At 35.4% G+C, this 17,410-nt stretch overlaps 1 protein-coding gene across 1 annotated transcript; it reads left to right on the forward strand.

Moving 5' to 3' along the window:
- The first annotated feature begins 5,846 nt into the window (after window positions 1-5,846).
- Window positions 5,847-17,132, forward strand: LOC144346243 (protein SpAN-like). The gene is made up of 6 exons (XM_085503555.1): window positions 5,847-5,877; window positions 13,692-13,776; window positions 14,572-14,770; window positions 15,049-15,178; window positions 15,390-15,493; window positions 17,035-17,132. Exons 2-6 carry the CDS (start codon window positions 13,711-13,713, stop codon window positions 17,130-17,132), a joined length of 597 nt encoding a protein of 198 aa, XP_085359681.1. The 5' UTR covers window positions 5,847-5,877; window positions 13,692-13,710.
- The last annotated feature ends 278 nt before the right edge of the window (window positions 17,133-17,410 follow it).

A 17,410-nucleotide genomic window follows, 5' to 3' on the forward strand; every position in this document is an offset into this window, starting at 1 on the left:
CCCAACTTAGAAATTAGACTAGGACTAGGCAGAATGAAAAATCTTAAAATTAAAAACCGACTTTGCAGAAAATTTGACACTGAAGTACATTTTATTTTAATCTACATTCTTTCACATTGAAAAACAAAAGCTTCTGCAGGAATGTAGAATAAATACAATTGATTTTTCAGCAACAACTACAACATTCCATTTTCAAACTATAGCAAGGATATAATTAAAAAACACACCAATGGAATAGTAAATATTATGCTTAGCTGGATTTGTGTCACGAATGTCAAACATTAAATCATGTTTATGTTGTATGTCGTGATGGTGATGTTTTGTGTTTGTCTTACGGCGATAGATAGGCAATGTTGTTTTTGGCGATAGATAATTGTTAAATATAGAGTGGCAAGATGTTTCTTTTAGTCAGTACTCGAGAAGCGGACTTCGATAGAACCCGATCTGAACGTTCATGTGATCAAATGTGGATGTCCGATCTTGTAGGTACCACAGTAAGCCATTGAATAATATTGCATCATGGGAGTTTGTGATCAATTCTGGAGGACGTCGTTTCGCCGTTGCTGGCAGTATACCAATTTTTACGTGTCTACTAATCACACGTTTGCAAGTAACGTTAGAACAATACACTGTGTATTGTCATACAAATTAATGTATTGTGATCTACGGAATGTGCATCATAAAGATAATTCTATTGGCCAATTCCGGCCTACTGCAGTTAACGAGTGGGGAAACTCGCCAGTGAATGACATTCCCGATTTTGGTTCTGAACTGGATGTGCCTTCTAATTTATGTTGCTGGCTAGGGTTGTGTACTGCGGTCCAAGGGAATCCACCCAGACCACTCTCCTTCTCCAAGTTACGTATATTGGACAGATAAACTCTGTAATTGATTGGTATCGTGCTCGACTGAGTGTGCAGCGTGTATTCTGCGACTACCGTGCTTCTGACTGCGTTCTGTAATTACCGTCGTCGCCACCGTTAGCAGAGACTCGCTGGAAAATACACCGTTATCACGCAAAGACCCGTTTTCATCTACTTTGAAGAAACTGTATGTAGGTAGGGCTGTGTCCGATCGCCAGTATACTATTTGCGTCCGTTGTCTGTTATGTATGTTTGTCTTAGTTTTATGCATGCATGTAAGATTCTATGTTAGACAATTATTTACATTATCGATTTAGGCATTTCCACGTAATAGTATAACGTAATCCACTACCCCTTTATAGAGGGTTTGGCCTTTCTTGACCACCCCTTTCCCGTGTGGAAATATTACAATATTATTACTGAATTATATTTCTAGTGTTATATTTTTGTGTAACAACACAACGTGTACCCCACTACCCCTTGTAACGGGTCAGGCATTTCCTGCCCATCCTTTAGGTGTGTGGAATAAAGTACGTTGTTTAAACATTACTTGTGTAGCGTGTACTTGTTGTTTATGTCGCATATAAATTATACAATCGCGTACTTAGTCATTTTTACAAGGTTCGCCATTTTTGATGTCACGTGATAATTATGTAAACAATGTCTGCCCAGTTTGTGCGAACTTGCACCTCTATACTTAGTCTTTTGATATATATAACCTAAATTACTGTTCTGAACGAGACAACAGATAGAGAATGTTTTATTTAAAAACGTCACAAAACCTTCTCGCTACCTTAAGTTTCGAATTATTAAAGAACCCAGGTCACAGGGGGTGTTATGGGTGTCATTTGTTTGGGACAATTTGAAATCTTAGCTCAACCCAACTAGCACCCTGTGACAATTTGTATACTGTTATTGCATACTGTCATATATAGATTGCCCAGAGATGGGATGACATTTTTCTGTTTTCTTTGGTATGCTGGTGTGCTTAATCACTATATTTTTATTACTGCATTGCATAATGTTATGGCAGTGTGATAAAGTTATCAGACAAAGTTAGTTTAGCGATAAGAGGAAAACGCATGTATATGGACGATAAACCATTTGGATAACAAAACAATACTTCATGCTGTTGAAAAACAGTTTGTCATGATCAAGCTCAATGCAGATAAGGTGTGTATTGAAGGGTGTAGCTACGGCTCTGTTTCTCAATAGTGCGAGTAACAACTGTTTTTGTTCAGGGTTTTACTTTCTTTTGCTTAATATGGATTTAACCATTAGAAATTCGGTGGACGATGTAAAAATTGAGAAACGACAATTTGTACTGAAAAAAAAGCTTTAGGAATCAATAACAGAAACAAATATACGCCTAATAAAGAAATAAAACAAAACTAATGGAGTAAAAAAAAATAATGTGTCTAATAATAATTTTTCTGACATTACCTCTCCCACTGTGATGTCATGCCGCACCCCATATCAAATAAATATGCTAACCATGGCAATGATGGCAACAAGTAGCCCAATTATTTCAAAGTAAATTTTTGCCAGGTTATTTCACACATCACCATAAGTAAGGAAACGCAGTTGAAAAAAATAAAAGAAATAGCTTTTCAATTCGCACAGTGCAAACAGATCAAGAAACACAAGCCAATGTGTTTAAATCTGCTATGTTCAAATTCACTGTTTGAATTTTTCATATGAAATTCTGTGGCCATTCTGATTTGTGGATCAGACAAGCTGAACTATATGTCTCTTACCTTCTCAATATTGGGCCCTTAACCATATCAGAAAAGTTCTTGCCACATTAAACCCCAGCAAATCAGTTTGTGCCACAGGGATAATGAATGTCTGTTTTGACCAAGGAGCAGCCCTGACCAAACTGGACGACTGCCTGAACTGCATCATCCACACACGAATAATGAAGTGTAGTGCAATCATTAATAGAGTTGCCTTGTGGCCAAGACAAAGAATCAGTCTGAATTCATCTGGTAGACCCTATGGTAAACAATGAATATTATTAACAGGTTTTCTTCACAAATAGGCCAGCAGCTAACTCTTTTATGCGTTTTTGTCGACAGCAGCTGAAAAAGATAAGATGATTCAGACGTTATGATAGCTCCAAAAAGTTCAAGAGAAAAAAAAACGCACAGCTAAAGCCAAAATAGGATAATGCCCAGATAACTTTTGTTGTAACTGCTCAATATTTAGTTTGCTGCATCATTAGATGCAGTCAGTTTATTCACATAGGGTTTTCGATTGACTAATAGAAGGCATCTCTGTATCATTGCACAATCGAACAGCATTCCACCGAGGTGGCTTTGATACTTGCTACATCACAGCAATACACAAGCCAGTTTTTATTCTTGAGAAATATTAAATCTATTCAATCCAAAATGGGTGACCGTTTTGTTTTGATGACTACTCAATTCTGAGGTCACTCCCCGTTACTTGTCACATTAAACTACTGTGCATATCCAAGAAAAGTATAGAACTGGCTCCAGTATTGAGGAAGTATAGAAATGGAAAGTTAGTGTAAACTGGAAAAATGTTTGTTTTCTTTCATGATCAGACAGAACCAAAATATAACAAAGAAATTGTCAACGAAATTGTGAAAAATGTATACCAATTTGGGAAATGCCAAATGACGAGGGGAAAGAGGTGACATTTTACACTGAGGAATGATTGACGTTCTGTTTTATTTTAAGGCCAAATTATTATTAGTTTTTTTGTAAATAAGTATGACTGATGTGTGTGCTGACCATATAATCGCCTTAAAAAATACGACTGGCCAACCGGCGGGTACACATTTTACTTTTCCAGACTGGACCTACATTGACGTACATATATTCGATGATGTTCCAAACCGTTTAGCAGAAACTAAGGATTTAGAAGTAGCATGCACATCACATTATCTTTGTTCATTTTTCTGTGCGTTTTTCGAACAGTTTACGCTATAATAGTCTTAAATATGACAAACTTTATAAATAATATTGACCCTATAATGCGCTGTCGCTGTACAGAGTTTCAATTATACTCAAATCAAAAGAGGAAATGGTGAAATTAAGACAAATCTACAAAAAACATCGCAATACACACATTAATAAGTAATCAATTAAGAAAATTAATTAGACGTGCATTTTACGACAATACTATATGCTCATTTGTTGTGATATTTTCTTGCAATCCATGTATCCAAATCAAAATAGGAATACAAACAATGATTTGGGGGTTATCTATGAATGAAATACCGGGTTGATTAATGTGTGTTGTCGTGTTTGTCCTTGTGATTTGGTGTGGTTGTTTCTACATTAAACTTGATTTGACATTTTTCCTGACATGACTTTGGAACATCACGTGGATGTGGCATGCCAGCAGCAGATGCTTACACTTCACGTGCATCTGATACGGCTCCCTTGTGGGGGGGGGGGGTTGTGATGTTTCATTAATTTTGTCAGTATATTTTTTCTAGACTACTGATATCGAGGGATGATTGACGTATGTGTGTACTGACCGTATAATCGTTTTAAATATACGACTGGCAAACTGGCGGGTACACATTTTATGTTTTCAGACTGAAGCTACATTGACATGAGATGATGTTCCGTACCGTTTCATAAAAACTATGATTTTAGAAGTTACATGCATACTTGGGTATCACTTTGTCCAAGTTAATTTTCCTGTACGATTCATATTTATCATAGTTCAGCAGGTTACGTTATATTCGCCTTAAATATGACAAACTCAATAAATTACTCTATAAATAAAAAATGTATTACCGGTGCTGCCATAGTTTCCCCATCATGCGCTTTTGCTGTACCGAGTTTGAATTAGACTCAAATGCAAAGAGAAACGAATGGAAAGAATGGGGAAGTGAGACAAATCTATAAAAACATCTTCCTCGCAATATGCACGTTAATGAGTACTGGAAAATAATTAATTAATTCAGAAATGTGATTTGACGTACGATTTATGAAAAAATATGCTATATGTAAACATTGATCAAAATTATAAGAATTTAATATTAAACTACTAGTATATGCGTATTAATATTGCGTGTACACTTGGTCTTTTAGAAAATATGATAAAATGCAGCACTACTGCCGTTGCGATTATTCCAGTCCATCATATTCATTAATCATCGGCTGGCCATAATCCGCTAAAATGTTTTGGCCTGCGATCCAGCATATTAACTCTTAATATATGTTGTGTCTTTGTTTTTTACGCACTAACTTACTTTGTTTATACTTTTTTAACACAGTCACTCACTGATACCATCCATCTTTATTTGAAATGGAGGTGACTTCATTTTTACATAAATGGTTCACTACACATACATTTAGATATTCACAGGTTGTTATATATTCATTTTGCGCTGTTTGTGGTATGAAACCTGACCAGCGTCATTTAATTAGCAACTGTGTTATTCAATAAAACGGACACTGTGTATTCAGTAATTTATATATTAATTTCGTCGTGAGTGTAAAGTTTATTTTGATAGGCCGCTTTCATTACCCCTAGTGCTCACTCATCCTGGTACTTTCGTTGGTACAAAAGTCACAAATAAATTTATTGATATTTCAGCACAATTTCCCCCAAATTTAATAACATTTTCATTTTCTGTTCAGATCAAAAAGAAACATTAAACTATTTGTTTGTGATGCTTTCATATAAACAAAAATAATTGTTAGGGGTCATGAGAAGGGCGTAGGAGTTTATGATATGAATACGTTTAGACTCGTCCCAAGTTTTGTCACGACAAACACATTAGTTCATACAATAATTGCAATAGCCAACTTTGTTTTTCAGGATCACATCACACTTTGACCAAGTATATACCTGTCATGCCATTGGGTAATAGTGAAATATCTTGATGACTAGTTTAGTAATTATGAAACGATTAAGCACGAACAAGGATAATATGACGTAGCTAATGACGTAGACGGGAGGATACTATAAAATGACCCCAAAATTCACAGACTATTCTATTTGTTTCTCAACGTTATTCGTGTAACCGGTGAGTAATTGTTCTTTCCTTATTTTTTGCCGCTGAATGTTAGTTTGTGATTTGTGCACCGTGGTCGTCATGCATTTAGCAGAATAACATAACATGAAATAGTCTAGAATGTGTTACAACAAAACCTTTTTCAGTGTACATTTTCAAATTTGAGAATATTTTTTCTTCCTTTTGAATGTTTTTGTTCCAGGCGACAGATCCGGACATTGAATGTCACTGTTGTCTCTCCTGACTTTTTTATATTTTGTAAATGCAAATTGCAAGTGCTAGTGCTGACACAGTGCATTTTGCCACAGAAGTCAGTTCCTGTTTGGGACTACATGACAGGGCCGTGTGGTCATCTCCCTATCAAACGGCAATTTTAATGCGCTAACACAAGCACCTGCGGACCTTAACCAAGGTTCCTCTAAAGTCGCATTCGTTAGTGAATGAATCTCGGCCAGTGGACTTGGCCTTCCCATTGAGTCTGTGGCACACTCACCAGGGTAGGGGTTGACCCTTTTGATGGTCAGCCTAGGGTAGAACTTAAACTTGGGTCTACCGATCACGAGTCTGATGGCACAACCACTATGCTACCAGTTAATTTAATTTGCCAGTCAAATTAAACTACGACCAAACCACTCCCCAAATCACATTCTTAAAATTCCAATATTTTGGAATCCTATTCCATGAAACTACTGATACCGTATAAGAAAGGTTTGGGGAAAGAGGAGCTTTGCTTTGTGAACATCGAGCAAAGCATCGGGGAAACAATCGTAATATTACACTCACTTTTATCGTCATTGATGACTACTGGCTGATGACGAGTGGTTGTTTCGCTCAGGTGTTACCGGTAGTTCCGAATAAAAAGTCTGATAAAAGATTATCCTATTCCATGTGACGTCAATCTAACATAAACCAAAACCAATAGCAGCTCGGAACGCATTGAGCGCCCAGAATTGTTCTATAGCGCAAACGGAAATGAGCGAAACTATGGCTGTATTCGAAATACACTTTGAGAACGGCCTCGATTTACGTTATTTGTTCAGGAACAAATAGGAAGATAGGAAGAACAAGAACACAATATAATCAGAGGGTCATGGCAGTAAGTGATATTCCGAGGGTGGTCGGGGTTGACATTGACTGGCACATTAGGAACTAATGTTACAGTCATTTTCCCTGTCCCCATATATTGCGAGGTGGGGGTGGTCGGGGTTTACAGTGACTGGCGCATTAAAGGTGAGCAGTTAAATGAAAATCGAATGTGGTCAGATGAATATATGTGCGCCACACTCGGTCATAAGGACTGAACCTATCTGAACGCAACCGGGCTTATACCACGGCTAAGTTTGAGATGAAGTATATTATCCAAATGTCTCATTAAATTCTGTAACAACAAAATACGATAAAATATAATCTATGCATTAAATGAGCTAGCAAATGCATGTACAAAAGCGTGCTAAACACACATGATGACGTTCGGCTTTGATGAAGTAAAGGTACACCACATTCCTCTCGGAAAGTTCCGGAAAGATTTCGACATTGATCTATATAAGAAAGGAAATTAAAGTTCAAAATCAAGTCATTCGATTGTTGCGCCATTACTTCCTTCAATACTCGAAGTGAAAGGAAAATCGTCTATTGTACAGGGAATTTGTGTCCATCTCCGTCCATCTCGTCATTTCCACTGCTTAATTGATGCCACTATAGTAATCACAGACTTGTGGAGCACGTAAACTTAAAGAAGGAAGCATATCATCATATAAAATTGAATGACGCGTATAAAATGTGCAATAAATTCCCCAACTGGGGTGTAGGTTTGTGAAAATGTTAAGGTAGTTCATACATAAATCAGCGTGACCAACCCAATAGATTCATCTGGATTGGGCGTGGTCGCTAGGTGGTGCCAGCAGGGTTGGTAAACTACTGACATAAGCTGTAACCTGCAGTATTTTTTTTTCAAAACACGTCAGCCTATTTTAGGGTTGAGGTTGTCATCTTCAAGTAACATGTACTTTCACCAGCATTCAATATTCTGAAGTTCTTGTGGCGAGGAAATATATACCACGTAACTTCACAAACTTGAAAAGAAAGCATTTTTTTGTCTATTCTTTATTGCTGTGATGTCACACATTTATAGGAGAAAGTCATGTTTGATTCTTTTGATATTTTAAGTTTTTAGAATATTTTGAAATTTGCACTTATTTTCAAAGTACAACTGGTTTTTGTGGTCGGCATATAATGAATGTAAGCTATTAAAACGGCGTGCAAAGTTGGCAAAGTGAGTGCAAAGTTGTTAGATTTTCGTGTATATTTGAAGTAAATTGTTGTCCTATCAAACCGTGAAGTAAAAAGTAAAAAAGTGAATAAAATTGTTATATTGAAAGTATAGAAAAACATTAGTTTTTTGTGTGCATGGCGTCTCGGAGATTCTCACAAGACTCGTGTCCTTTGTCTAGTATCGCAATTGGTGAAGAATTGGTTAGTGCTTCGTCAAGTGCTAGAAACTTAGGTGTCTTGTTTGATTCGCAGCTATCTATGGAAACACACATTTCTACTATTTGTAGATCTGGATATTCCCATCTAAGAAATATTAATCGTATTCGTAAATCATTATCCCAATCTGATACTGAAAAGTTGGTACATGCTTTCATATCTTCTCGCTTAGACAGCTGTAATTCATTATTGTCTGGTCTCCCTGTAACTAAGATAAAACCTCTTATTCGTGTACAAAATGCAGCAGCCCGCCTTGTCACTCGTGCTCGAAAATATGACCACATTACAGACATTTTTATTAAACTTCATTGGTTACCAGTTGTACAAAGAATCAATTTCAAATTACTTTTACTAGTGTATAAATCTTTGTATGGTTTTGCCCCAAATTATCTATGTGAATTAATCGAATTTTATGTACCGAGTCGTAGTTTAAGATCTGAATCGAAGTTTCTTATTAAAACTCGTCAGATGTGTAGTAAAAAGTCCAAGGTGTTATACAAAGACCGTGCTTTTGAAAATTTAGGTCCTAAACTTTTTAATGAATTACCTCTGTCTGTTCGTTCTAGTCCTTCAGTAGACATTTTAAAATCCAGACTGAAAACGCACTTATTTAAATGTGCTTTTAATATTTGACTGATTGTTTATTGTATCAGCGCCTTTGATCTTCATATGTTGGAATTGTTGCGCTTAATTAAATAGAGTTATTATTATTATTATTATTAGTAAATGTATTAGAACAGATTTTTATATTAGCAGTTTATACTTTTGTCAAAGCATAAAATGATAAACAAACTGATTATGTGATCTGTGTCGCCATATTATCGTGATCCATCGTTAACAGTTTGAAAAAGTGAATAATTATGTCGTAAATGGCCGACTGACCGAAGAAGATATAGGTTAACTTACGAAAGCCACAGGTGCAAACAAATGCAATTATAAAACATTTCCAAACATTAAATGGCCGCCAAGTCGAGTACGATTCAAATGATCCTAATAGCCGAGTGGTCAGGTGATGGACCTGTCACGAAAGTTAAAATCAGTGTGGCTTGGCTAGTAATTGCATTGGAGACTCCTTATGCAAAGCAGCTTGTGAAATACTATTTTTTGCTTTTGTCACAAACTTGAAGAAGACAATAAACCAATTTTTGTATTATTATTATTATTATTATTATTATTATTATTATTATTATTATTATTATTATTATTATTATTATTATTATTGTGATATCACACATTTATAGTACAAAGTCATGCTGATTATTTTGATATATTAAGTTTTTAGAACGTTTTAAAATTAGATCTGCGTGTTTATTTTAACTAATCTGTTGTCATATCTAACCGTGAATTCATAAAATAAAAGGTGAATGTGAATGTTTAAATAGACAAGGAACGTCATGTTTTCTGTCCGAATACGAACAGGTTCAACTGGAAAATATAACTGCCATACGTCTGTTTGAAAAATTAATAGAAATTGATTCAAAGTTCAGGGAGCCGAAATGCTGGTCTTGTAAGAGAATTTCAATTTTGTTTAGTACCGGTGCGTCCAAGTCAACGAAAGCGTCTTAATTGTTTTCACGCAGTTATGCCTCGGTGGTTTGACGGTAGTAATGATGTTATTAGTTACGGCGTTATATAATCCCATTGTTACTATAAGTATTGCTGTGAATATTTGCAGAATTCGGGCGTAATGGTATATTTTATACTTTAAGCTGTGTATCGCCGATCCAGCGTTTTAGCATACGATGTTATGAATAATAAAGACTGTTAATCTACAATTTATTATTCCAGTTAATGTTGGATAGTCTTCTAAAGTATGTATGTAAAAATTAAGTTTAATATGAAAGTAATTTCAGTAAATATTGAGAATTATTGAAGTTGCTATCATTGTTGAAGCATTACTAATATCACAGTCCCTTTATCCCCGGTCTGGGAACGGCTATTGTCTATGGTGTGAATTACCATCCAGTGCTCGGTATGGTTTTCGGCGAAGCATAGTTATTATTCGTCAATATTGCACTTAAAATTGAGGTACAACATTTCTAACAGTCTTGATCATGTGTTTTTAAAAAAAGATCGTTTTTTTTCATTTATTGGATAGCTTAAACCTAGTTTTGGATCGGTTTATTGTGCTTGTTTTATTATATAATATACAGTATACGTATAATATTTAGGCATTCACTGTTCCGTTCAAAATAAAGATGGCCTCTCGCCAATTCATTGCCATTCGTGCCAATATTTTTAGTTTTCAAGCATATATTTGTAATGTAGTTTCCAATGCTGGTGACATCATGTCTCTAAGAATGACATCCTGCAGTATCAATTTTTAGCACTGCCAGGAATTGAGCCGGAGGACTTTTTATTGCCCTAATGAGAATTTATTTACAAGCGCCATTTTGTTTTTTGACTTACTGAACCTAGTCGACGCATTGTCAGCGGATTGGCCTCTTTTATAGTAAGAAAAAAACAGCCATGGGACAATAGACTGTCAAGTGTTTCCAGGCCGGGGATAGAGGGACTGTAATGATATCAATCGCTACATCGCATTCATTTTGGACACATAAACGAACTTATATATACAGACAGTTTCTAGTTGTCTGTTCTTTCATATCTGTATGTATAACGAACTTGCACATCCGGTAATGTTTTGAAATCGACAAATGTGGTCATAGAACGTCTGACCTGATTTAGCAGGAACACATAGTTTTGTTTTCTCGTCAAAGTGTGGATTTTATAGTAATCAGAGCAAAATATTATTATAATAAAAGTCTTCCGATGTTCTATATTTCACGTGACATAGCAAATATTCACGGCCCGTAATGTTGTGAAATCTACGCAAATGATTTCATGGAGACAGTATGATATAACATGAATTTAACAGAAAATCGGTGACACGTATTTTGACTTCTGATCCCGATTTTGCATGGACGCATCGTTTCGTTTTGTCGGCGAAGCACGCGTTTTTATTTCAGTGCGAACCACTATAGTTCTTTTTTATATTTGGAAATAATTGTTAAAAACAGTGATAGCTTTAACGTAAGTCGTCCGGTGTTGGCTGCGGTGAAGCAACGTGACACAGCAAATATTTACGATCAGCAATTTGACGCTTTGATAAATGCTATTTACGCGACGTTAAGAAATAGGTCAGCAGAAACCTTCATATAACGATATCCTTAAAATGTACAAACGAACGAGCGTTCATGATTTTTCTTTTTTTTTATACAGCAACTAATGTTGTTTTGGAGTTAAACAATGAGTTTTCAATTTGTACCAGTCCGCTCGCGAAAAGGGGGCGCTGCACTGAACTGTTAGCTCATGAATATTCTTGCATAAATTTGCATATTGCGCGGAGTTCCAGAGCCGGAAACCGCTGATTTGATTTTGATCACCTCCCTAAAACATGTCATACAGCGTGTTTCAATATCTACTTTAATCCGCTGAAATGTGCTGGTCTTTGATCTAGTATAATAACTCTATAAATATTGTGTACATATGTCGTTTTTTACATATTAAATCACCTTGTTTCACCTTGTTTCACCTTATTTAACATAGTGACCGTTATTTAGATGTTGGGTGTGGTGGAGACACTTATTTTTTTACAATATTTAAATGCTTCGGTGAAACTACATCTTGGCATTCATGGGTTGTCATATTTATCAGCTTAGCATTTATTTATCTGCGCTGTCAGTGGAAGGAGGCCTGACTAGCGTCTTTTAATTAGCAATTCTAATATTCAATGGAGATGTCACTTTGTGTTCACCTAATTAACTATTTGTTTTGTCATGAGTGAAAGGTAACTTTCATGACCCAACAGGGTTACTTTCGATGGGGTGAAACTCAGTATTTATTTTATTGATATTTCAGCACACTTTCTTAAATTTGACTATTTGTTTCAGCTACTTGAATAAGATTTTTCTGTTCAAAACAAAAAATCCCATTAAAATCCAAATTCTGTTATTCTGTCATACCAACAAAAGTATCACGATGTGGGACTTTTTCGAGGGACACAAAAAAAAAACATTTTCACGCTCTGCCTATATTTTGTTCTTAGTTGTAATTATATCTTCAATTTTAGTCAACACCTAAGGTTCACAATCTATATGAGAGTTTACGCACAGGTCATCCACCAGCATTTCTTTAATCTCTATAAAATACACATGTATGACTTGCAGTTTTGTGTTGTAAGCGAGTTTATGCCCGATGACGTAGTACGATTAGACTCGTTCGAAATTTTATAACGACGAACACATTAGTGCATACAATAATTTCAATAGTCAACTTTAATTTTTAAGGATTAAGTCATAATTTAACTTTACGTATTTAAGTATGTCAAGCCATTGTGTGATATTGAGGTATCTCGATGATTATTTTGCTAATTATAACACGTTAGATGCGAACAATTGATACTATGACGTAGCTAATGACGTAGTCGTGTGATACTATAACATGACACTAAAATCCCCAGATAGTCTATTGGTTTCCCACATTATTGGTGTAACCGGTAAGTAATTGTTATTTCCTAATTATTCTTTTCTAATTATTTGCCACTGAATGTTAGCTTGTGATTTGTCGTCAAAATTGTCAATAGTGCATTTTGCAGAATAACATAACATGAAATAGTCTAGAATGTGTTACAACAAAACCTTTTTGCAGGAAACCTCTTCAGTGTACATTCTCAAATTCGAGAATAATTTAATTTGCAAGCCAAAGTAAAACTACGATGTTTCAAACCACTCTCCAAAATTACTCCCATGAAATTCCATTCTTTTGGAATTCTATTCCATGAAATACCGTATAGCCATACACTGAGTTATAAACCTTTATATACCATACAAAAAGAACGGTTCGGGGAGAGGAGCTGCTTTGTAAACAGAGCATCTGAGAAACAATCGTAATATATTTACTCACTTTCATCGTCATTGATGACAACTAGCTGATGACGAGTAGTTGTTTCGCTCAGGTGTTACCGGTAGTTCCGAGTAAAAAGTTGGAGTAAATCTTATAATAGATTATCCTGTTCCGACGTCAATCTAACAGAAACCAAACCAATAGCACCTCGGAACGGATTGAGCGCCCAGAAATGTTCTATAGTGCAAACAAAAATGAGCAAAACTGTATATGTATTCTAAAACGCATATATTACACACTTTGAGAACATTAACAATTTGTTCGGCCACTCACTCATTTGCATTAGTATTTTTGAAATGCATATTTGTCCTGTGATTTAAAGAGCATCTCGCAATTCGCATCAATTTTATTTAAGTTTCCATCGCATATCACTTGATTACATACCACAATCTTATAAATCCTTGATAATATATGATTTTCATTTAATCTCTCAGACGTTAACTTTTGGATACCATGGCAAAGACACAAGAATTATATATATGTTTACTGTTGGTAGCTGGTATTTATAACATCAATGCGGTATGTGATTAATTAATTAACGTATGTGTTTATCACTTGACAAATTTTCATATCATTATATGTAATATGGTATGCTGAACTTCGAAATATTCACGTTAAACGTTATAATTTTATGCAGGTTAGAACTGTACGACGAGGAAAAACACGTGACAAGCATGTTTACATCTTATTAATTTATGAATTTCACAATTTCAATAATTTAAATCCTGCAATGATTCGAACTCGTAATAATATATACGAGTGTACTCATATGCTATGCCATATTAGTATAAATCAGCATATGACACATAAGCGCAGTTCTATAAAATTATAATTTTGTATGTTTTTTGGAACTCGGTGTTGGTCATGCAATAGAAAGACTTTTATCTGATATCACTTATTCATATAGCTTAATTCTATCTCTCACGTCATGGGTTGTATTACTAACTCATTTTTGGGTCATATATAATACTAGTTATAATGTCCCTCATATCAACCAGCTTCACGAACGAGTGATCTTTACACAATCTTCATAAGAGATAAACCATTTTCATCAATTTAAGATAACACAGAAACACAATATACATTAAATATCTTACTCATGAACCATATAGCGAAAATATGGCATACACAATACATATAGTTTTCAAAATAAAAACATATCAAAAACAAATGTCTGGTGTATTGAAAGGTGTAAAACGCCACTCATGGTATATCGATTGAGCCATAATTGGACGATATAAAATAAACATAAATCTATTTAGCATAAAAGTGTAATCATCAAATGCTAAACGTGAAACGTTTTTTTTTAAATAGGAGTTGCAGCCTGAACCACCAGAAGAAGCTGAGACACCTGGTGCATTAGAATCCGATATTATTTTGACAGAGGAACAAAGAACATCAATTGAACAACAAATAGAAGAATTCAACAATGGTGGAGGCATTAGAAAAGCACATGCTGACTTGGCAAGGCGGTGGCCAAATGGTGTTGTGCCTTATGTGATATCTGCTCAAAGTAAGAAAAATATATTTTTTTTTAAATTTTAAAGCAAATGTAAATTGTTTTGTTTGTGCTGTTTTATGTGAAATTGTGTAGCAAGTCGGGTCTAGTCTGAAATCTATTTCTCCAATCAGATGTATTTCGTTTTCTTTCCTGAATATTTAAGCCTGAGCTTTCAAGCAGCCTGAAAATGAAAAGTGGGTATACTGCTTGGAACGGTTATGTACACTATAGTAATTTTAATAATATTGTCTTCATTAATAAAAAAAACGACCCACATTTATTTTTCGTAGGTGAAGGTGACAGAGCCGTGATAGAAAAGGCGTTAAAGTATTGGGAACGTGTATCCTGTCTGACATTCCCAGCATACAGTGCTGCAGCAGGACACACATCAAGAATAAATTTCATGAAAAATAATAATTAGTATGTACTCGTATTTACATTACCCTATACAACATTGGTGCTATTAATATCCTCTAACAATAAACATTATAGCTATGTTTTTCTTATTTCGGGAGAAACCGATTCGTAATTGTTTATGCCTCATATCGTATCAAAATGTACAATTTTTTTGATTTTTCTACTGCTCACATAACTATTGATATGGTTCGTTTTGTAATATGTTAACTTCAAGCTGCTACTCAAGCGTTGGTGTTGCCAATCCAGGAGGCTCCCAGGACGTTTCAATAGGCACTGGCTGTGCGCAGGCACGTATATTATGTATGCACGTATTGGGAGGTGATATGAATCCATTCACCCATCAATCCAGTCATCAACACACCCACCTACTCATCCATCATTCATTATCCATCCATCTATCCAATCTTACATCCATCCATCCATCCGTCCGTACGTCTGTCCGTTCATCCATCCATTGTTCCATCCATCCATTGTTCCATCCATCCATCCATCCATCCATCCATCATTCATTCATTCATTCATTCATTCATTCATTCATTCATTCATTCATTCATTCATTCATTTCTGTTTTTATTGCTCATTTAAAAAAATATATTACTGATTTACAAGTTTAAAAAGGGCAATAGTAAAAAAGATCGAATCGAGAAAGTGGTATCAAATACAAAGTAATTAGCCGAGTCATGAAGTCATGAAAGGCAAGTGATTGTATACAGAGTGAATGTCAATAACGGTATGAAGAAAATGTTTTATGTTCACGTAATACTGTCCGATAATTGAAGATTTTGTCCATTGACTTTGGCGATTGTGTAGTTGATGCAGTACTGTTCGATGAATGTCTAGATGGAGTAGTTATGTAGGTGGTACTTGAATTCGTTGATGACTCGTAGTTTGAAAAGCAGTGCATCAGTAAGATCAAGCTCTTTTACTTTATTGTAGCGTGTAACATGGATTTCCACTTTGGTGGTTGTTGGCGTGTTTTTTCCTCAGGGGGCGGTAACCTGTCGTCGTTTAGTAGATCTTGTATCATTATTCTAATTGTGTCAAATAGATGGTTCAGGAATACATGCATAATATTGTCGATTTCATTGCAGAACGGACACTTGTCTGATTGCGACATGCAACAATTGTAGAGAAAACCTCCTGTAGGATATGCGCCGTGTAGCAGCTTCCATTGTAGATCTCCGCCTGTTTTAAGTAGAAGCGAGATGTAACAATTGCGATAGTTCGGTTTGTGTTCTGGAGATATTGAAAGTAAGTCTCTCCATATGGTGTTGTACTCGGTCTTTTGTTTAGTGAGGTAATTTATTGACGTCATGATTTTATAGAGTGCCCCTTTTTCTGTTTTGTATATAGGGTAGTTCAGGAGTATGTCTCTTTCATTTCGATGTAATAGTTTGTGTGAAGTTGATTAGTTAAGTTCGGGTTGCAGCCATTTTAAATAAGTATCTTCCATTCCGTAGGGATTTTTTTTTAATTACATCTAGTGCAATATTTAATACCCTTTTTGAATAGAAAAGCTCGTGTACGCTATTGATGTCGAGCCAATTATTGTTGTTGATTAGCTGACCGATTTGATTATATCAGCTTTTTGGAAATGTGTGCGCTGTATTAGATTTAAAATAGATAGATATCGTTGTATGTATTGGATACGGAAACAATGAATACGAGTTGGCAGATCCAAGAGACCTTGGCCGCCTTCAGCCACTGGTAAGTAAACAATTTTTTTTACGGACCCAATGACGTCCGCGCCAAAAAAACTTCAAAAAACGTTCTGACCAATTAAATCGACAAGGGCATAGACAGATACATCCATGGAGCAACTTTGACACAATAATCTGGTATATTGTTTTTCAACTTAGACAAAACAGGAGGTGCGAGCGACATTCTCGTTAAGAATTTAGTGATGAGATCTAATGGCTGCGCCTTTAGTCTCCGTTTTGGTAATATTCTCAAGTAATGTCCTTTTCTGATTGAATTTTTTCGGAGTATGGAACTGACTGTCACATCTGCAATTTCATTGATAATTTTGTGTTTCAAAGTACCATAGTTGTTACTCAGTTTCGCAGTATATTACTTAGTTAGCTCTTTTATTTTAATTTTACCAATGGATGGAATTAAACCGTGACTTCTGACTTCGTGACTTTCTCCACAGCAACCAGTACTCGTGTCAAATAGTACATTAGTCTTCGTCATGTAGAAGACTAGAATTGAAGGTTCATACAGGATTACGGCTAC

The sequence above is a fragment of the Saccoglossus kowalevskii genome, chromosome 9 (assembly GCF_978046115.1).
Source record: "Saccoglossus kowalevskii chromosome 9, keSacKowa6.1, whole genome shotgun sequence".
Taxonomy (NCBI): domain Eukaryota; kingdom Metazoa; phylum Hemichordata; class Enteropneusta; family Harrimaniidae; genus Saccoglossus; species Saccoglossus kowalevskii.

Bases quoted from the DNA above. Each gene is read 5' to 3' on its own strand.
- LOC144346243 (XM_085503555.1), top strand. From the start codon at position 13,711: ATGGCAAAGACACAAGAATTATATATATGTTTACTGTTGGTAGCTGGT. The intron at 15,179-15,389 runs GTATGTACTCGT...GTTAACTTCAAG, and splicing joins TTCATGAAAAATAATAATTA to CTGCTACTCAAGCGTTGGTG. The intron at 15,494-17,034 runs GTGATATGAATC...TTTTCAACTTAG, and splicing joins ATGTATGCACGTATTGGGAG to ACAAAACAGGAGGTGCGAGC.